Source organism: Zonotrichia leucophrys, chromosome 9 (assembly GCF_028769735.1).
Source record: "Zonotrichia leucophrys gambelii isolate GWCS_2022_RI chromosome 9, RI_Zleu_2.0, whole genome shotgun sequence".
Lineage (NCBI taxonomy): Eukaryota > Metazoa > Chordata > Aves > Passeriformes > Passerellidae > Zonotrichia > Zonotrichia leucophrys.
This window is the reverse complement of record NC_088179.1, coordinates 15545879-15566466: the sequence shown is the minus strand read 5'-3', so window position 1 is coordinate 15566466 and position 20588 is coordinate 15545879. Positions and strand designations below refer to the sequence as shown.

Here is a 20588-nt window from a genome sequence, read left to right as displayed (position 1 = left end):
CCCACTGTGAATCATCTGGCAACCCCCCCCATGAATTAACTAAACTCAAAATGAAACTCAGACCCCACGCCGGGCCCATGCTCCACACCAGTGCTGGTTCCAGCCAGTCCTGTCTGTGTAAGTCAGAGAAACTTTTTGCCTGAGGCTCTTTGGTTTTCTGAAACCAGCAGAGCTGCCGGGCTGCCTGCACAGAGCTCAGGGCCCGGGCACTCAGAGCTTCTCCCAGCACACCACAGCCATGCAAACAGAGCAAAGCAGCTCCTCTCCCCACCAGGGCGAGCCAGGCACTCCCTCAGGCTGGGCTGTCTCAGTTCTGGCCCAAAGCCAGCGTGCAATGGCTGGAAACAGAGATGCTCTTGGCCAGTGAGGTCCTGGATGGGGTTACAGGCCCTGCTCCCCTGAATCATCCCACAAGGCAGGCAGAACAGCAGCCCCCCCATCCCGGGCTCTGAGAAGAGAGGAGCAGCAGGCAGTCATCTTCCCTGAGCAATTCTGGCAAGTGCACTGGATTCCAGGAAATATAAATAACTACTCAGCCATCTGGAGCTGTCCCTGGGCCGGTTAGCAAAGGTTTCTCCCAGGCTCTGCCCTGTTCCCTCTGGCTACTCAGTGCCAATGCAGAAAGCACCCAGGGGGTGGCACAGTCCCCACCAGGATCCAGAGCAAACCTGAGTCTTGCTCCTGCCAGAGACCACCCTCACTCAAGGCTAAAAGAGTCCCTGCCTTCAATACAGGGCAAGAGCCACACCGAGCCAAGAGCTTGCACCAGGGCTTGGGATGCTCAGCCCCTTCCCCAGGCACCAGCCAGGCTTCAAGGTGCTTAAGGAGAAGGACAGGTAAGAACAGACCTCTCACTCCATCATACATCACTTTTCTTCATTTTATTCTTTTATTTGTACAGCTATATTTTACAGAAACGCATTAATGCAGTTTAGACACAGCCCAAACCCTGTCTCCCGAGATTGTTTATAACACAAGCATGTAAAATAAGACAAAAAAAAATTCCAAAACAAAAAAAAATAAAACACTCCCCCACTTAAAGAGTTCCACCAAAACTCCTTTTGCAACATCAGGCTGTACCTTGAAGAAACTGAGCTCAATATAGTCCATACACTGAAAACTTCCATTGAAAAGAAAGGCACCGTGCGAAACCACATTTTACATATATACAGACTGAGAACTAGAACAAAAAATTACACTTTATTATTATTTTAAATTCCTTCTGCAGCTTTGTTGGTTTAATACACACTTTTTTGTAAATTGTAAACCTTCACTTGCAAAAAAATACAAATACACTGATGCATTTAGACAAAATATTTTCTTACTTGTACAGATGCAATACTTTAAAATATCTCCTTAAGTGCTCTATCATAATAAAGATTCTCAGAGTGGCTTCTGCCTGCAGAGTCCAACTGAGCCTTTAATGCATTTTATATATTTTTAATATAGCTTTTTTAAAGGTCTATATATATTTATTTTATATATATATTTATATATTTATATCTATATATATTTACAACTCTGCCATAGATTCCTTCACCTTTGGTTAAAAAAGTTAAAGCCCTCTCTTTAATAGCATACTTTCTCTTTAAAAGAACACACATTTTGCATACAAAAGAAAAAAATCTGTTCCCATAAATCAACATTACATTCCTCATCTTCAAACGGCAAAGGCTGTGAAGGTTAGACTCCAGAGTTTATCAACACTCCACTGCACAGACATTTAAAATGACTATTTTAAATTTTTTTATGTTTTATATACAGTAAGATCTGAATAATTTTATTTTTTCTTTTTGTTTCACATAACTGGGAAAAATAAAACCCGTGTATTTGTAATTTTTTTTTTTAATTTCTAATGTTTTTCCACCTATCTGTACTATGGGTTTAGAGGCACTCCATCATGTGATGAATATTTTTTTCTCTCTCTTTTTTTTTTGTTTTAAAGTGTTGCAAGTATCCTTTGGACAGCTTCTCCCCGCCATGCCCCGCCAGACGAGCTCCTCCTGGGCCATCCGTGCCTTCAGCAGGCCTTGGGGAGCTCCGGGGGCACCTCACTGGCCGAGATGCGGTACTGCACCTTGGTGTTGGTGATGGCCCCATGCTTCTGCCGCAGGTGCAGCCGCAGCTGGCTTTTGTGGCGGAAATGCAGGTTGCACTTCTCACACTGTGGGGCGACAGGCAAAGAGAGAGGGTGTCAAACACCGTGGCAGGGAACACATCCTCAGCCCTAGGACACTGCACCCACTATACAGGCGGAGCAGGGGAAAAGTGGGAACATGGTGGGAGGAGCAGCACCTGCGGGCACCCCATCCCAGGCTTGCAGCAGCCTGTATGGATTATGGGATGCACAAAGGGCTACGTCCCTCAGGAGATGACTCTGGCTCTGTTAGACATAGCATCAAGCTCCATATCTAGGTGATCAAACCAGCTACAGGGCTATTTCTAGAGCTGCTTTTGGTCTCTGCTGAGCTGAATGGCTCCAGGATGTTTAGATGTCAACCTCTTCTTGGATTCCCTTTCTAACAGATGGTGAAAGCCAGGAAAGGCCCAGCAAAGAGCTGGGAGCCCACAGGGCTGCAGGCAAGGCAGGGCATACTGCTTGCTGGGTGTGATTATCACCATCAGAGGGGAGCTCAGGCCAGGCTGTCTGCTCCTTTCCCCTATCCCCACACACCACAGGCAGCTGTAATTTAAGCCACAGCTATTTGAAGTAGTGTGACCTTCCAGATGGGGTGGAAGAAAAGAGCAACTAAGATGCACCCAGCTTGGGCTGCATGTCAGTGTTTCCAACACAGCCACGCCTGAAAAAATACCACATCAGCATCAGCTAATGCCTGGGAGGGAAATGGGGCACGAGAAGCAGGGATGTGACCTTGGTGTGGGGCCTCACGAGGCTGGCAAAGGGCGTTAGGATGCTGCAACCAGCCTGTGCAAATGCCCTTGTGTCTTCACAGCCCCCAGGCTTGACAGCATTGTCCCCCAGCCCAAGCTGAGATTGCCCACCACCAAAAAAAGCAGGGCACTCACATGATAGGGTTTCTCTCCTGTGTGGATTCGAAGGTGACTTTTGAGGGTCTGCAGGTGCCGGAAGCGTGTGCCGCAGATCTCACAGGGGTACGGCTTCTCCCCGGTGTGAATGAGCACGTGAGCACGGAGGTGGGCCACCTGCAGAGAGCAGCTCTGGGTCACAACAGGCCCAGGGAGGATGGCATCCCACTGGGAGCAAGGGAGAATCCCATCCCTGTGGGAATGGGGTTCTGCCCAGACAGCTTTTTTAGTCTATTGGGTTATAGCTGGGAGTCAGGGACGTGTGTCTGAGCTCTGGTACCTCCAAGTCCTTAAGACAAAATGGAGCAGAACAGCCACAACCAGCATTCAGGCTTCCTTACTAAGCCAGATTGTCCCCCTTGAACCTTAAGGTCCATATTTATCCTACAACACCATGGGAAGAGCGGCCCAAGGTAGCAAGCTGGGCCAACATCACCCTCCTCTCTGCCATGAGGCATCACCAGTGTTGGCAGTGAAGATCTGCCAGTCTTGGGGAGAAGATCCAACCACATCCAACCTCCCCAGGCTCTGTGGGTCCCAGAGGCCACACACACCTGGACAAATCTGGCGCCACAGGTCTCACACTTGTAGGGTTTCTCCCCAGAGTGGATGCGTGTGTGGGTTTTCAGGTTGGCTGGTCGGTTGAACTGTGCCCCGCAGATGTTGCAGCGGTACGGCTTCTCTCCTGCAGAGCCCAAAAGAAAGGGTGAGGGATTAGCTACATTCAGGTGTGCTCAGCACCCAGGATCCATGGTGCTCCCCAGAGTTCAGCCCCTTAGCTGCCAGACCTCATGGCATGAAGCACCAGCCCTGACTCCTGTCCCTTTTGGAGATGGCTGTGAACAAGCAGCATTGGGCAGGGTGTCCACAGGGGCAGGGTGAGCTCAGGAGGCAGCTTTTCTCTTTTGGGTTGGGAGCTGCAGCCTTCAGGGCAAGAGAGGAAGTCAGGCAGTTCTGCCAGCAAGGATTAACAGCATTGTTCCTCCTGACCCTGGGACAGCAGCTGGCACCTACATCTCCCTAGAGCTGTCAGTAAGCACCCTTGAACACACTGCCCTGGTACTTGTGTTGTCTCAGTCCCCTGCACAGCCCTCCTGGAGCTCAGCTGAGACTGTGGGAATTTGGGTCTAATTCAGTGCAGCAGCAGTGTCATCAGCCCAGACTTTCTTTCCCCAGCTTGTGAACTGGCTGTTGACATGTTAAGCATTAAAAGCGTGAAATAAAATAAGCTCTAGGTTTGTCAGCAAATGACTAAACCCTTAATATCCTCTTCCTTTCTCAGCTTTCATTGTGCTGATTCACAGAGTCCATCCATTCACAGATTTTCCCATCAGCACAGTTTATGCCAAGCTAGATGTGACCTGGATTTCTAGGATGTAAAAATACATCTCAGACTTCTCCTTAAATGTTCTTTCGACTATTTTTAATATTTTTTCTTGCTTAAGTCTACCACAAAGTTACCTGGAGGCCATGCATTTGCTCCCAAGTTATGAATTTTGCACGACACCTTTAAAAATAGTGGTACCCAGTGCTTTACAGCAAAGGAAGTTGAATTCTACCCTTGCTGCAAGGGCATCCTCCATTCCCAGGTTTGGTGCTCTGTCCAAGGGCTCCCTGCCAGTGCCAAGTAGAGCACCTTGCTCTTCCCATCAGGGACAGCTTGTGACACAGAGCAGAGGATGCTGCACCAGGCACAAACCCAGCCATAAGAACCTATGTGCTCACCAAACCACAGCCTCCCCAAAGCTGTCCCCACAGCCAGCACTGTACCTGTGTGGACGGTTTTGTGGCTGGCGAGATTCCCCTTGTAGCGAAAGGAGGCCTGGCAGCGGTCACACTTGTAGGGCTTGTCACTGTGCACCTGCAGAGAATGTCTCTTGAGAGACGCCTCCTCGGAGAACCGGCAGTCGCACTCGTTGCAGAAGAAGGCTCCGTTCTCTGGGAGGGCAGAGAGAGGAGCAATCAGATGGACAGTCCATGGGTCACCTTCTTGGTAGGCTATGGGATGGAGGAGAGTGGCAGCCAGAGCAAGTGTTGGAACAAGCACCCAGGTGCAGGGGTTCACATTCAGTTGTGCTTGCACTGTGCTGTTACACCTTCCAGAGAGGTCCATGAAAGCACTCAAGAGATCAGGCATCCTCTGAAGGATGCTCAGCTCTGGAGCAACTCCTGTACCTTCAGAGGTCTTTTAACCTTTACAGGTACAGATGTCTGCCTTGAGCTTGGGAAGATGATCATGATGCAAATCACAAGGCAGACTCCCCCAGTAGGAGGATGCCCAACTCTTAAATGTTGTGTTGAGTGTTACCACAGTGATGCTGCCTCCTTGGATCTCTGCCCACACTACAGGTGGCAATGCTGCATTCCCCCTCCCTGAGCTACAGGCAGATGTGTGCACAGATACCTGTCTTTGGGCTTGTGGGGTTTTGTAACAAGATTGCAAGGCTCATTATCTGCACTTCCCCAGATGTGCACACTGGGCTCCCTGATAATAAAGATATCATGACGGATGCATGAGACATGCCAGCTTGCCCAATTCCCATTATGGGTCATTACATCTGTCAGGCTTGTTCTCCTGTGGTTCTGGTGGGGTGGGGTGCACTTGTTTCCTGTCCTTACCTGCCAGGTTTGCAGCAGGTGACTATCTCCCTGCACAAGGTATCTGAATGGTGCTGGGGAAGGGGAGGAAGGAGCAATTCCCATGTGCATGTGTCCCTCATATGCATGCACACAGCTGGGCAGACAGTTAAGAGGGGGCTGTAGAGCACTGTGTGTTCCACCAGCATCTGGGACAGGTCTGACTGTGTGTTTGATCACAGGGCACTCAGTGACAGATCCCTACATTGCACGGCCCCCAGCTGCTGGTTGAAAAAGACGACCAAGGATGCAAGACTCACCGCAGCTGGAGTCGGAGTATTCAGACTGGGTTTCCCCCATCTCTTCTCCAAAGTTTGAGCCAGGGGTATGAAGGCACATCTCAGTATGTTGTGGGGACTGGCAGCCACAGGAGCTGCACTTTGATGAATGCATGTACAGTGGGGACTGCCCTTCGCTGCTCCGAGGGGACCCATCCCGGGACCTGTGGAAGGAGAGCAACGTACAGAGCTGTGAGAAGGCCCTTGCTGTGCTCGAGATACCGAGGGTGTTTGCACCCCTCCCAACACAAGGGACAGGCACGTTTTATGGGGACATCTTTGTGGTGAGCTGCACAGCATAGCCCTGATCAACAACAAATCCTTAAGCTTCAAACCTTCAGATGTCCATCACAAATGACCTCATATGTCTTTAGGAACATCTAGGTTGAGAAAATAGCATATTGTTCCCTGATACTTTGGCCATTCCAATGCTTACAGCCAACAAAAACTTAAGGTATAGGAGTCTGGTGGAAACACAGGCTAGACAAATCCAGGCTCCAAAAATCATCCAGAGCTGCCAAAGTTACCCAGGGATTCACAACCCAACATTCCCAGTTCCTTTGCCAGTCCTCGCTGGCACCACTACAGTGGGGATGGTGGGCACTCAATGTCACTGGCAGCCCTCCACCAAATGGAGGGGATTCCATCTGCTCATGACTGGACTTCCCAGCCCAATGCTACAGATATTTCACACTTCCAAACCCTCACCAACAATGCAGGAAGTCCTGTTTCTCAGGGAGGAGGGGCAAGGGGGGTGGAAATCTTCTCACCTGTTAACAATATTGTTGAGTCTACTCGCTTGTGGGATCGTAGAGTCTTCACCATTCACGCTTATCTTGGTGGGGGATTGCACATTGAGATGCTCTGGCTCCATGGACTGCTGGCAAGTGGACATGGGCACATAGGTGCGAGGAGAGAGGGTTCCCATCTCGTTCTGGTCAGCGCTGTCTTGCTTGGTGTTCTGGTTGAGAGAGTTGAGGACAATGAACTTGTACTTCTTCCAGTTGCAGGCTTTGGGGTCTGTGGGGCTCTTGGTGAAGAGGGAGCTGGAGTTCTGGCCGATACGGGCATTCTTGCTGCTGCTGGATTCAGTTGGTGAGTTGGGCTGGCAGTCTGACTTCTGCGGGCTCTGAGGGCTGATGAGTCCCTTGCGGTCCAGGGGTGTGTTGGTGGGCTCAAAGTGCTGGCTGATCTCGTCCTCTGAAGAGGTCCGCTCCTCCTCTTTGGCCACTTTGTCGCAGGGGAAGTAGGGATTGTTCCGGACTGAAGGGATGACAGGTTTGGGCCCAGAAGCCACGCTGTAGTGCATGTCACTCCTGGCTTCTTCAGCAGCACCTTCTTTTGGAGCATAGATGGTAGCGTGGCACATGTTGGCAGAGATGTCGGTGATGGTTCTCACGTACTCAGTGGGGATTGTCCTGGAGCTGTCGCACGGCAGGATCCTCTCCTTGGGGAAGGCACCTGCCCTTGAGAGTTCAGAGAGAGGCATCCTCATCTCCCGCAACTCATCATCCACCAGGAAGCTATTTAGAGGGAGCGGGCTGTATCCATGGTAGGAAATGGGGGATCCAGACAAACTGTTGATCAAGCCGGGTGCAAAGGCCCTCCCGTTGCAGAGGGACCCATTTTGAAGAGGCATTCCGTTCTCTGAGACATCTCTGCTCCGATAAGCCATCACCTCTGGGTGGCCCAGCATCCGTCCAGCCAGAAACTCTTCCCTTGGGGTCTTCACAGCAGATACCATCTCTGCTTCGCTGGAATTGGGGAAAGCAAAGTAATTGTTCAGGAGGGAGACAAAGTAATTTCCAGCTGTTAAAGATATATTTGCAGATATTTTGTCAGTTCTTCCCCTGCCCACCCAAATACACAGTCCCCAGCTCTTCAAAACTCACCAACTGCACTCACCTAGACTTGACAAACCTTCGGCAGGTGTCAACCACGTGCTCCATCTGCAGGTAGAGTGCTGTGGCCATCACAGCCATGATATTGTTCTCCCTCAAGTTCAGGCGGGAGGTGTACATGAAGTCCAAGAGGATGCAAAACCCCTCAGGGTTAATTTCAGGATCTAGGTTGATAACATTCAAGTTGCACTTGAGCTGGTCAGTGAAGATGCTGTAGAAGAGGCCACTGTAGAGGGGAGACAGTACAGAGGACAAGTGTTATGACAATTCAAAGGAAAAAAAGGAGAATTTGTATGAAATCCCTGAGTGCAGAGGGGGTTTGTGAATGGGAAGGGAGGAGGAGGAGGCAATTACCAAATTCCCTGAGCTTCCCCCTTATTATCAAGCTTGGTTTCTCAGCTTAGTAAGCGTCTTCTGCACTGCGCTTTTCCCAACTGGAACAGCCTGCTTTTAGATCTCACCTGCTCAACAACTTCCCACTGCCTCCATTTAGTAATTCCCCAGCTTTTTTGTTTTTTTCCATTGTTGTTCTTATCTCCATCCCCCTTCCACTATGACTCATTTCTTTCAGAAGCCTCTCGGGGCATCCACACGGTTTTAAACCAGAAAAACAAAAAAAGGAGAAATGTTGGCAAAACATTTTTTCAGACATTTTAATAGTCAAAGCTCGGCTTTTTGAAGTCTTTACACCATGTCAGCAAGAGAACCTGGAAGGCATTTGCTGTAATTCAACTGGGCAATGGTGGGATATTAATTAGCATTCACTGGGAAGCAATTCCAGCAATCTTAGGAGATGGGAAGGGATTTCAGACCACATCAGCCTTTAAAAATAAAAAAATTAATCAACTAAGGTGGGTGCAGCCAGCAGTCTGGGAGCCAGGGAGGAATAGCTCTAAAAATAGCAGTGGCAGGGGACACCTCGGTCACAGAAGACTCACTCATCCCAGTGAACATCCAGCCCTCCCTCTACTCTCCTCTCCTGTCCTTGTGGCACATTTGTGCTTTGCCTTCAGGGATGTGCCTCACAGCTGCAGTGCTCCTGCTGGTCTCCATGGGCTGTGTGTGGGCAGATGTGGGTACACAAGGAGAGAGGTGAGGGCAGCACTGGAGGGAAGTGGTCTCAGCTCTAATCCCATTACAGGTATAAATTTCTTGGCAGCTCCTTCCCATTCTGTTTCTCTGCCTCTGATTCCCTGTGAATCCCACGAGCACCCACAGGACTGCAGCAATGCTTCTGGAGGCCAAAGGCTGAAGGAGCAAGGAGGGAGCCAGGGAAGGAGCCTGTTCTCACCTGCAGGCCATCAGGACTGTTTTGTGGGCTCTGAACTGCTCCCGGTTCACGATGATGACAACATCGGTCAAGATGTCCCGGCTTCTAAGGCGGTTGAGGTTAAGGAGGACGTCGCTGGCGTGGCGCGTGAACTGGATGCAGCTGTCTGCCGGCGAGGCCATCTTGAGTCTGGGACACACAACCATCAGAGGAAGATGAGAAGGGAGAACAACCAGGCAAGTACCCTAAACCTGAGGAAGAGACAGCTGCTGCTCTAGGACATACTCAGATGGCCAACTGCTCCTGGTAGGGGCAGCACCAGCTCCTTGGTCCCAAGGCAAACAGTCCTGTACCACACCAAGCTTTTGCCAGGCTGCCTAGTGATGTCCCATGTCTCCCGATAGTGAGACCTGGCTCGTCTCATCCCACCCATCAAGCTGGTGGTGAATGCAATCAGACCCTCCTGATGATTAGCCAACCATCTCCTCTTTCTCCCTGCCTCACCCATGGCAGCCCCATCCCAGTCCACTCCGCCCACTCAGGTTCATCTCCATAATGTTTCCAACTTTAGAAGCTTCTAGCCTTCCAAACTCCCTCAGGAGCCATCCTCCTCACCTGTGTGATGTCTGGCTGTAAATCCAGCCACAGGAATCAAAACAAGCCTTAAGGTCCCAACTGAAGTTGAATGATTTCAACATCTGGAAAATCCAGCCCACAGTGGAATACCAGCCCTCACCCAGGAAACTACTTTCCTGCTCCCAAGTGGTGGTCACTCTGGAGAAGACCTGTCCACAGTTTCCCAATTAACTGGTGAGGAGTAGAACTCATCTAACCTGCTGGGCTGCTACCCACACCATGGCCAATGAGCAAGGTTTGGGTTAGTCGAGGAATACGAAGCCTTCTCCCAACACAACACCTGTTGACACATCTCTGAGGTGTCATCCCAAGCAGCACCCAGGATGGCCCATGTCTCCCTGAGGTTTGGGCTGGAATGTGCATCTTTGGTGGTAAATTCTTCGATGCTCAACCCCCTCCCATAATCCTGACTCCTCCTTCCCCAGTGACACATGAACATACAGTAGTTTCTACAGAGCAGCTGCTCTCCCAAAACCAAATTCCAGCTGTGTCTAATGAAACATTGCATTAAGGAAAGGGGAGACAGATTAGGAGGAAAAATACAAGATTTAAATTTACATACCCAATGCCTCAATTCACAGTCCAAAAGTTTCTTTCAAACCTACAAATAAATCACAAGAAAACAAACACCACATTAGCTTATAATTATGAATTGGCATGGCAGGTCACAAGGCTGCTATTTCGCTCAAGTATCAGTTGGATAAAAGCTAGAGATAACAAACCTTCTACTCTCCAGTAAGGTTAACATTTGTTTCTTCCGGTACAGTACGTTCTTATCACAATCACAGCCTTTGAGAATCCAATCATAGCTTCTTCCACACCCTCTAGCCCAAACCATGGGCGGATGCCAAGGAGATTTTCATTTCCATGACTCAGGAACTTAAAGGCAGGTGGGGAAAGGAAGTCAAGCGAGAATTTTCTCACCACTTCTTTTGGAGATAACTCTTCCCCTGCCAAAACTGAATTCCTGTCCGGTGCCACATTCAAGCCATGCCATACTCCCAGCACCTTGTTAACAGGTATGACATACACACAAACTGCTGCCACTCTCCTCAGAAACCCACATGCTCCAGCCATTGGTGAAAACGCCCTGGGATGGGATTGCTCAACAGATTTGGGAGGATATAGGTGTCAAGTACACACATGACTTGGCCAGGACTGCATAGGAAGCCAGTGGTGGAGACAATAAGGATGCAGAACAAATGTCCCTTCCTCTTGCTGCTGCCAAAGCCTTCCCTTAAACCACAAGCTGTGTCTCCAGGCACTAGCTTCACCCAGCAATGTAGCTGGGACAGAACAGCAAGGAAACCCAGGAGTTAATTGCCTTGCCGAACTCGTACTAATCCTCCAAAATTTACTTAAACCAAACCCAATTGACTTGGCACCAATGCAGGAAGAATGTCCTCAGAGAGTTGTCTTAGCAGGTCGAGGCACAATAAATGAGACAACAAACCCCAAGACCTTCATCACACCATTTTGAGGACTAACCCCTAGACTGTTAAGACTGTAGGAAGCTCAATAATCTCTGAAACAAGGGATTGTCCAGTGTTGCCTCTCCTCTCCCTTGCAAGAGATGTGCAGAACTGGAGCCCAAGATCCCCTCCCATCCCCAGAGCCACTGGGATGAAAAGATGAGATTTAAAGCAGGGTATCACGCACAAAACCCAGAGGGTGTCTTACAGCTTTATTCCAGCCATCAAACACAAATCTTCAGAGCTGCTCTGAGCCTGGCCAGCTTAAAACTTTATGCACATACAAAAAGTGACTCATTTCCCAAATACTGCAGACTCTGACCTTTCTGTACATGCTCACTGCCAGCCACTCACTACCATCAACTGCGAGCCAAGGGACTCACAGTGCTCTGCAAGGAGTGCAGCACACATCCTTGTGCCCACATGAGCAGATGTGTGTGCTTGGGGCAGCTGGCTGGCACCCCAACCTCAGCCACAGTGGCAGGCATACTCTGCCAGGCTCTGGGGAGTCACCTCAGTGTCACAGAGGTGAGGAGGTGACCGACTTGTAAACCAACAAAGTTAAAAACAGCCAGATGAACTCTGTACCCCTGAGCATCATGTGAGAAGCTGCTGTAGCCAAATCTCCTTATCCACAGTGAGGGCACAGCACTGCCAGGGGGACAGCCAGCTTCTCTCCTGGAGCTGGACCCCAGCACAGCCCCCTCCCCACCTTTCCAAATTATCCCTCCCAGCACAGTGCTGCTCAATGTCTACAGCCCCAAGAGCTGGGCAGGTGCATCCCAAGCAGCTCCTGGCTGCAGGATGTGGGCATGCAAAGGGAAAGGGACTTTCCTTCCTCTCGCTGTGCTGAGCTGTATTAACCCTGCCCCTTCCAGTCCCCACGCAGCACTATCTCTGTACCCCAGCACGGGAGGATACTCAGACCAGAGAGAACAGGACGGCAAACAAAGACCAGAGACCAGTGATGGGGACAGAATAAACCACTGCAGCCAAGCACGGTCTTTGCCATCTAAACCCCCCTCAAACCCCATGAGGCTCCTCCAGGCTCAGCTGGGGCCAGAGCATCATCCCACCCCACCCCTCCAGTTTTCCTGTCCAGTACCTTGCAGGTGTGGGCTCTCTGGCAGTGCTCGAGGCCGTGTGCCAGGGCTGGCTGTGCCCATAGAGGAAGGTCTGGAATGGGCACAGGGCCCATTTTGGGGGTGGCCACACGGGACAGTCACTGCTGTTGCCTTCCAGGAAGGCAATGGGTCTGCCCCAGCGGTTCAGGGAACAGCCCTTCCCTGCCGGCACCTCCCCGAGAAAACCCATTCCTGGAAAGGAGCCCAGAGCTGGCCCTGCCTTCCCTGCAGCTCTGTGAGCACAGGGAAGGTGTACCTTCATGTGGGGGAATCTCTTCCAGCTCAACGCCAGGCAAAGGGGAGACCCTCTTTGCTCACTTACCCTAGGGCAGAGGGGAGAACCAGGGTTTCTGGTTTTTTTTCTGCCATGCCTCTCCATTGATCTACTCTCCCAGTTAGAGGCAATCCCTTTTCATTCATCCTCCTCCCGCTCTGTGCACAGGGGGGAATACCTTGCTCCCCCATCCTTCTTTGCATGGTGATACCCCGTGGTCTTAAGCCTTCTCCCGCCCCCAATCGCATAGGCAGGGAGGAGGGCATCAAACACTCCCCCTCCCTGGGCCCCAATCTCCTACCCCTCCAGAGCCTGCAGCGCCGACTCACTCACATCACCTTGGAGGGATGGCTGGGTGAAGTCTTCCTTCCCCACAGCCTCATCCCACACAGTGTTCTGAAACTGCCCGCCCAGGGGAAGCTCCATCCTGCCCTCCTCCTCCTCCCCAGTCCCTGCACCCTGCAGGGTCCCAGCCCCATGGGAACATCCCCGCTGCCTGCCAGGGCGTGCTGCCAGCTGCCTCTCCACCCTGCCAAGGAATGCCTGGTTTCTCCTGAACAGGGATCAGGGGGACAACCAAGAAAATGAGGTGGGGTGTGGGTGGCTGCCCCAGCAAAGCCATGGGTGCTACATGCCACGGTGAAGAAGATGCTTTTGGCTGTGGGTGTGTGAGTGCCCAGCTCAGCTTTCTGATACCACACAATCCAGGGGCACTAAGTGTCCTTTAGTTGTCACAGCAGTTTTATTAGTTTAGTAGCTTGTGGTTAGTGTCTAGGCCAAAACGTGGCTGGGTTAATAATAACCCGAAAAGAGACAGAGAAGTCCACAGCGTCAGCACAGATCAAAAGCAGCATCACCAGTGCAAGCCCTGTCGTATTTTCCACCGTACCCTTCCGAGAGCAGATCGCACTCGCTCTATCGAGCGGTCTCAATCTGATCCAATTTCCTGCCAGCAAACAAATGTTTCTAGGAAATGCAATGCATTATCTGGACGGGTTTATTATCAGCATTTGGAACCAGGAAAACTGCATATTTTCTCGAGTGCCGCAGGGAACTTTATAGTTCATACTTCAAAAGAGGGTTTAAAGGATTGCCCTTGAAAGCTGGCCCAGCTCAAGTCTCACATTGTTTTGGTCTTTGCAGAAGAAAATGCAGAGGAGGGAGGGGGTAAGCACGCTAAAACTGCCTCCAATGTTTTCCTACTAAAGAGGACTCCCCTGCCCTCTACAGAGCCAAGCTCTGGCTGTGAGGCAGAGGCAGTGCGTGCCCTTGGGAAGCAAGGAGTCGAGCCTTCCTCAGCATTTCAAACGACCCCAAGCAATCTGGCACATTAATTTTTCAAGGGAAGGCAGGAACCATGTGTCCTGGCTGAAATCTAGGGAGCTACTCCAGAGAACAGAAGATGGACTCCGTGCCCTGCCAACACAGCCCTGCACTGAGATGCCGACCCGAGAGCAGGGTGCAGCTGGAGCTGGGTGTGCCCAGCAGCTGAGCTGGGTCCCTGGCCCCACTGGGCTCCAAGGAGGTGTCTGATCATCCCTACCCTGCTCTGGGACAGAAAATTATCAGCTGGCACCTGACCCTCCCTGTCTCTGTACTCCTGGGGCTGAGGGTGGCACAGCTCCTTCTGGCAGTAAGGAACTGCTCTGACATCCCACCTGGATGGGATGAGACACATGCCCAGTTTGGGGTGCCTTGGCCAGGGCAGAGACACCTCCTTGCCCCTATATTTAGCCAAACAGATTTAAGGAGGTTAATTTCAAAGGGTATCTAGGTCCTACAGGACACTTTCTTCAGGAGCCATTCAGACCCCTGTCCTGCAGTGCGCTTGTCTCAAGCTCTCTCCTCCATAAAAAGGGGTCCAACATTCCCCATGGGTACCCAGCATACAGCCCCAAAGGCAGCAACTGACCAGGAGAAAGAGGGAGAGGAAAACAATTTAGATCAAAAATTTCCTGCCCCTCTCCCAAATGCCCCTAGTTCTGCCTCTGGCTTAGATGGGAAGCTCCACTGAGATTACTGGGATTTTAAAGCAGTCCTAAAGACTACACACTTGTTCCAGTTTAGGGGCGTGTGTCTTTTGGCTGCCAGCGTCCTGCAGTGATGCTAACACATAAGATCTAGCTTGGATTAAAAAAAAAAAAAAAAAAAAAAAAAGGAAAAAGGAGGAAGGAGGACTACATTCACAGTCTAAATTTGCAGTCTGAAGGAGCTCACTGGTCAGATGCTGACTTTTGGATACTAATCTAACCAAACTGCAAACTGTGAAATCCTGAGGTTTGCCAATGCCTGCTGTAAACATGGAAACCAAGTGTCACTTTTTGCCAAACAGAAGAATGGTTTAAAAATAGATCTAGAGAAGAATACAGGCACTCGGCATACAGGCTCCCGTTTATAGACTCCCAGGCTACTATAAAATGGAGCAAGAGGTTATGAGCACACAAGCAACCTTCCACCAAATTTAGATTTTACCAACTTCTCAGAAAAATGAAAACAACATTTCAGGCTCCAGCTGAACCGGTAAAAGCTCTTTGAGTGAAGTTCCCAGCCCAGGTATTACAGAATGCAGACTAAGCCAGGCATGAAACAGTTCTTCAGCCTTAACACCATAAATATATGAAGGTACATAAATTGCATACTGAGAAATGCATCTACTGATTAGATCTTCATTTTATTCACCTATAGACTTTGTGAAAAGGTTTTATTTTTCATGGAAAAATAAAGTGAGAGGACAGTCCTACCACATAGGACTGGCACACAAAGTTTTACCACCTGTATTTGTATGGGGTTTTGAGGATAACATTACTGTTTACTAAGAAAAAAAATGTGCTCCAAACCCAAATACTATTCCTACAAATTCATATTGGGCTGCTGCAGTCGGACGCTGAAAGCTTTCCCCGCCCAAGAGGAAAAAAAAAAAAAAAAAAAAAAGAAAACACAAAAAAAGCATAGCTTTACAATACATCCTAAATTAGGCAAAAATTCAAGGGCAGATTAACACCACAACTCGGAAAGATTTTCACATGTGATTTCATGACCAGACCCAGAGAGAACTCCATATGGAAATGTCAGTGACTTTAATAAGCACTCGGTTGTTTCCAATTAGGCTCCTTAAGTAAGTTCAGTGGCATCCAGAGTTTCCTCTGCCACCTTCCTCCAAGCTGGCAAGCATTTTTTTTCTTTTTTTAACGAGCAGTTAATAAACATGTTCCCACTCTCCCGAGGCCGGCGGCCCCGCCAGCCCCGCGCCGAGCGGCGGGAGGTGACACTAGATGGCACCAGCTCGCTTTGCTGCAGGAGCGATTTTTCCCCTTGGAAAATAAAACACCCCAACCAAACCTGGAAAACATATAATTTTGTCGATGTAATTCTGTTTCTCTTAAAACGCATCTGAGCAACATTATTTTTATGAGCTTTTCCAGCCTTGTTTTGAAAAACTTAATGTTTCTGTTAGGTTTATTTTTGTACTATCCAACAGCCGGCTGAATCCTCCCTGCACTGCAAACAGGGATGTCTAAAAAGTGTCACAAAGCCTTTAGACAGATTTTTTTTTTTGCTTTGTTTTTGGGGTGGGATTTGTAAGAATCACTTCTCATTCCAACTTCTTCCTTCACAATAATAACTAACCAGTTAACCTCCACTTCCTCTCCCAATATTGACTCAGACAGTCAGAACTGAGGAGGATTGGAAATTGGAATTGAAATGTATCTCAAGAGATCTTTGATCTGTTTTGCCAACCAAAATTGAACACCAAGAGATGAACTCTTTCCTTACTGGAACAATAAAATAATCCATTCTTCTGGAAATTTTCTAGATACCCTTTGAATATTTCAATGGTTTGAGGATATGTTTCATGGGGCAAAATGTTTGCCATCTATAATACAAATTTTTAAACCTGCAATCCTACCCTTAAGAGAAAATAACAGAATCTTTGGTTCTGCTTCTCTGTGCATATATAAAGAGAGGATTCCCCTAAAATATTTTTAGAGCAATTTTAAAACTGCAACCTACTCAAGGACTGGAAGAAGGAGCCTGCATTTGCTCCTAAAGCTCTTATCCTTCAAATTCTCGAAACAGTATGGCAAATAATTTTTAAAGCATTTAAAGGCTCGGGAGAGGAATCAATAAAATTCCCAGACTGAATAAGGGCCAGATCCCAAACCCTGGGCTGACAATCCCAAGCCCGGCTGACACCTCCACTGGCACAAGTAGCAATTTGGCCCAAGACAGAGATGTCGGACCAATGTAGCAGCTTCTCACTGAGCCTCATCCGTCTGTCCCCAGCCTCCCTTCGCACTGATCCTGTGCCTACTGAAGTCAGTGGAAAAAACTAACCGGGAACGGGTTTGTTTTTGTTGATTTTGACTCATGATTTTAAGCCCAGATTTGCCTTTTCCCTGGAAATGCAACAGGGGGGTTAAAGGCAGCTTTTTAGGCACATCTGAGAGGCTGCCGCGGATTTTTCTGAGCAAACGCCTTGCTTTCTGTTTCCCTCCTTCCCAAGAGGCGATTTCATAACATTTCATATTGTGACTTTGCAAACTACAGGCGGGGGGAACGGCGGGGGGGGGGGGGGGGGGGTCGGCCGGGAGAGGTCGCTGCCGTCCGACCACGAAAGTTTTCATAACAAAGTTGGGCTTTTTCGGTTTTGTTTTTGTTTTGCCTTTTATTTTTAAAGGGGGGGAGGGGGAGCTTAAAAAAATTAAAAAAAAAATGCGCACACAAGATCACGCACCTAATAAAAACCATTAAAACACCCAACAAACCAAAACAAACAGCGCTCTGTCTTTCCCCGCCCGCTCGCGGCGGTTTCGGGGCCGCAGCGAGCGGCGCGGGGGTTGCGCGGCTCCCCGCGGCCGTTCGCTCCAGGAATAGCGTGTGGCCGGGGGCCAGCCCCGCGGCTGCCGGCGGCAGATTTACGAGCGCCTGTCCCCGCGCCAAGTCCGCCGCGGTAGTAAACACAGGGCAAGGGCTGCGCTGGGGGCAGCGGGGGGCTCCGCACGCATCGCGCCCCGGACCCCGTCCCTCGCATCCCTCGCACGGCTGCGCTCCGCTTCCCCACGCCCGCCGCCTTCCTCCCGGCGGGGACGCCCGCTCCTCCCCGCGGCTGGTGGTGTGGTGTTGTTATTATTATTATTATTATTCTTTTCAGCCCTAGCGTGATATTTAGAGTCGCTTCATACACTTTTGCCCCTTCGCGAGTTTTGCATCGCGGCTGGGTTCTCGGCCGGCAGCCGCCCCGCACGCACCGTCGAGGCAAGCGCGGTCCCCGCCGCCCCGGGCCGGCGCTCCGCGGTGCTCCGGGGCCGGCAGCCGGCGGCGGCCGAGCCTCCCCGCGGGCTCCCCCCTTCCCCGGGCAGGGAAATGCCGCAAGTCTTCTCCATCACCGCCCGCTCTTAGCCCGGGGCTTGACAGATCACGGCGCAGCCCCGCCACAGGTTGCAAAACGCACCAGCCCTTTCGCGGTTGCGCCAGGGACAGAATAACAATAATAATGCTTTAATAACAGAAACAGAGAGAGACGGGGGCTGGCGCGGAAAGGCCGGTGCCCGGTGCCGCCGAGCCCCCGCGCTGCCGCCAGCCCCGCTCCGCGGCGGCTTCGTGCGGCGGCGAAACGACAACAGCGACACAACACGCACACACACAAAAAAAATTTAAAAAAATTACAAAAAATAAAAAAGAAGGAAAAAAAAAAAAGGGCAAAGAAAAATAACACACCCCGACCGAAGGATCCAGCCATTGAGAGCGGACCCCGAGTCACGCCACAAGCCCGGCGGCCGCCAGCGCTCGCCGCCGTCCTGCGCCCGCGGAGCGGCTGCAGGTGCAGAGAGCAGCCGCCGCCGTCCCCCCCGTCCCCACCCGGCCGTCACGCGTGCGGGAAAGCCAATAATCCCAGATAACCGATAATCCCCGGGAGAGGACGGCGAGGGGAGACACTCCCACCCACCCCGCTCCCCTCCCCTCATACACGCTCCCAGCGTTAAAGACATGCAGGCACCCCTATTTCCCTATTTTTTTCTCGCCTGACAGCGGGAAAGGGAAAAAGGGGGGGATGTGTATGTGAAATAAATAAATAAATAAGCCAGGGAAAAAATTAAATTGAAATGATAATAATAATAGTACTAAAAAAAAAAATAAAGGGCACCTGCAGCGGGAAAGGGGGGGGAAGGAATGAGGAGGGAGAGGGAAAAAAATGGGTAGAAATATATAGAGGCGGCTCCGCGCCAAGCGTCGGAGCGGGGCAGGGAGGGAAAGAGGAGGGAAAAAAATGGAGAGAAAAAAAAAAAAAAAAAAAAAGCGAGCGAGAGAATTAAAGGGTAAAATCGGCCGCGGCAATAGAAGCAGCAATCACCTGGTCTCCGGGCTTTCCTAGAAACTCCTTGCATCACCACTTCTAAGAACCCCAGTTCTAAGAATCAACAGAGCCCAATTCTCGGAATTTGAGCTGCGGACTCTACCATCGCGCTGGGCATGGGGAGGGCCACGGACCTCCCCCCTCCGCGCCTTCCCCGGCGCCGCGCCCCTCCTGGCGTGCGCGCCCCCCCGGGGCGGCCGCCAGCAGGGTGGGCGAGGTGGGGGCGCGTGTCCCAGGGGGGCCGCGGCGGCGGCGGGGGTCTCACGGTGTCGCCCCCCGTTCATCCCCCTCCCCATTCCCCCCTCCCACCAGTGGTCGCGCCCGGCCGGCGGGTCACGTGGCGGCGGGTGCTGTCGGTGACGTGGGGGGCGCGCGGGCGCGGAGCAGCGCGCGCGGCGCGGACCGAGCAGCGGCGGCGGCGACGGCGGCGGGAGAGGAAAACGGGGGGTCCCGGGCACGGCTCCGGGCGGTGCAAACACACATCACACCCCCCTGCCACCACCAGCCTCCGCTTCTGGTTTTTTGTGGGTTTTTTATTTTTTTTTTCTCCCAAACCTCTCCGAAAACGAGCGAAGAGATCTTGGAAAAAACCGCGCCTTTTATTTTTATATATATTTATATATATGTATTTTTAATTATAATTTATATTTGTTTATTTTTTATTGATTTATTTTGGGGCGGGGGGTCACTTTCGCGTTTCTAAAACACCCTCCCCCCCCCCTAAAAAATACCCCAAACCAGCCAAACAACCCAGCGAGCAAAGCCAGGAGCCAGCAGCATTGTTCTGGATTTTTACTTCTTTTTCTTTAATTATTTTTTCCCTCATTCAGCTTTTTTTTTAAATAATTTTTTGCAAGCAGCCACACTCGGCTCAGGGCCTCCAATGGGATTTACTCTTGGGGAAAGAAGCTTTTTCCTTAAAGACGGTTCCCCATGAACTCCACATATTCACTTTTGGTTTTATTTTTAATTTTTTTCTTTTTTATTTCTTTACCAGAATTCTCAAGACAAAAAAGACCCCATTTTGATTATTTTTTTCTTCTTTTATTTTTTTTCCTTCCGTGTTCTGTTTTCCTTTCCAGGACACTCAAGTGGTGGGTTAATTCTGTGTAGCTGTTTTGTTATTGTTGCAAAATAATCTGTAAGTCTATAAATATTCTGCTTGTATGGAATTGTTGTACTGTGCTGGGGATGCAAAATCGCTTTGGCTTTTCTGGAATGGGATTTTATTTCTGCACTTTTTTGCGTCTTGCTGGGCAAAGGCCTTTGCTGGGAGGTGGGAGGGGGGGATGATGCAAAGCCTTGCAATCAGTGTCTCGGGTGGGTGTCGCAGGGGGTGCCGAGGAGGGGACCTGTCACCCCAACCTTCCCCGCTCCCCCGTGCAGATGTAGCACCCTGGATGTAAATCTCTGGGGGTTTCTGCGCCTGTCCCCCAGCCTCGCGTGTTTATTTCCTGGGGCCCTGCAGCAAGGCTTGGATTTAGGGGTGATTCGCATCGCTCATTTTGCTTTCCCGGACGGGTTTTTTGGGCTGCGAGCTGCCGGTCGGGGTGGTGGGGAGCGGGGGAAGGCACGCTCTGGGCTGTGAAGGCA

General features: G+C 50.6%; 1 protein-coding gene across 1 annotated transcript; it reads right to left on the bottom strand.

Annotated features, from left to right (window-relative positions):
- Nucleotides 1-1685: 1685 nt before the first annotated feature.
- BCL6 (BCL6 transcription repressor) lies at nt 1686-19076 on the bottom strand. The gene is made up of 10 exons (XM_064721137.1): nt 18993-19076; nt 10333-10371; nt 9156-9323; nt 7869-8090; nt 6734-7717; nt 5946-6127; nt 4819-4986; nt 3603-3733; nt 3028-3165; nt 1686-2164 (listed from the first exon to the last, which is right to left on the bottom strand). Exons 3-10 carry the CDS (start codon nt 9314-9316, stop codon nt 2021-2023), a joined length of 2130 nt encoding a protein of 709 aa, XP_064577207.1. The 5' UTR covers nt 9317-9323; nt 10333-10371; nt 18993-19076; the 3' UTR covers nt 1686-2020.
- Between the last annotated feature and the right edge of the window lie 1512 nt (nt 19077-20588).

What these genes read in the sequence shown, in the direction of transcription:
- BCL6 (XM_064721137.1), bottom strand. Translation starts at nt 9,316, where the DNA reads ATGGCCTCGCCGGCAGACAGCTGCATCCAGTTCACGCGCCACGCCAGC. An exon ending in CGAAGGTTTGTCAAGTCTAG is followed by an intron (nt 7,718 to 7,868) that starts GTGAGTGCAGTT and finishes CCCCAATTCCAG; the next exon opens with CGAAGCAGAGATGGTATCTG. An exon ending in CAGGAGAGAAACCCTATCAT is followed by an intron (nt 2,165 to 3,027) that starts GTGAGTGCCCTG and finishes GTCGCCCCACAG; the next exon opens with TGTGAGAAGTGCAACCTGCA.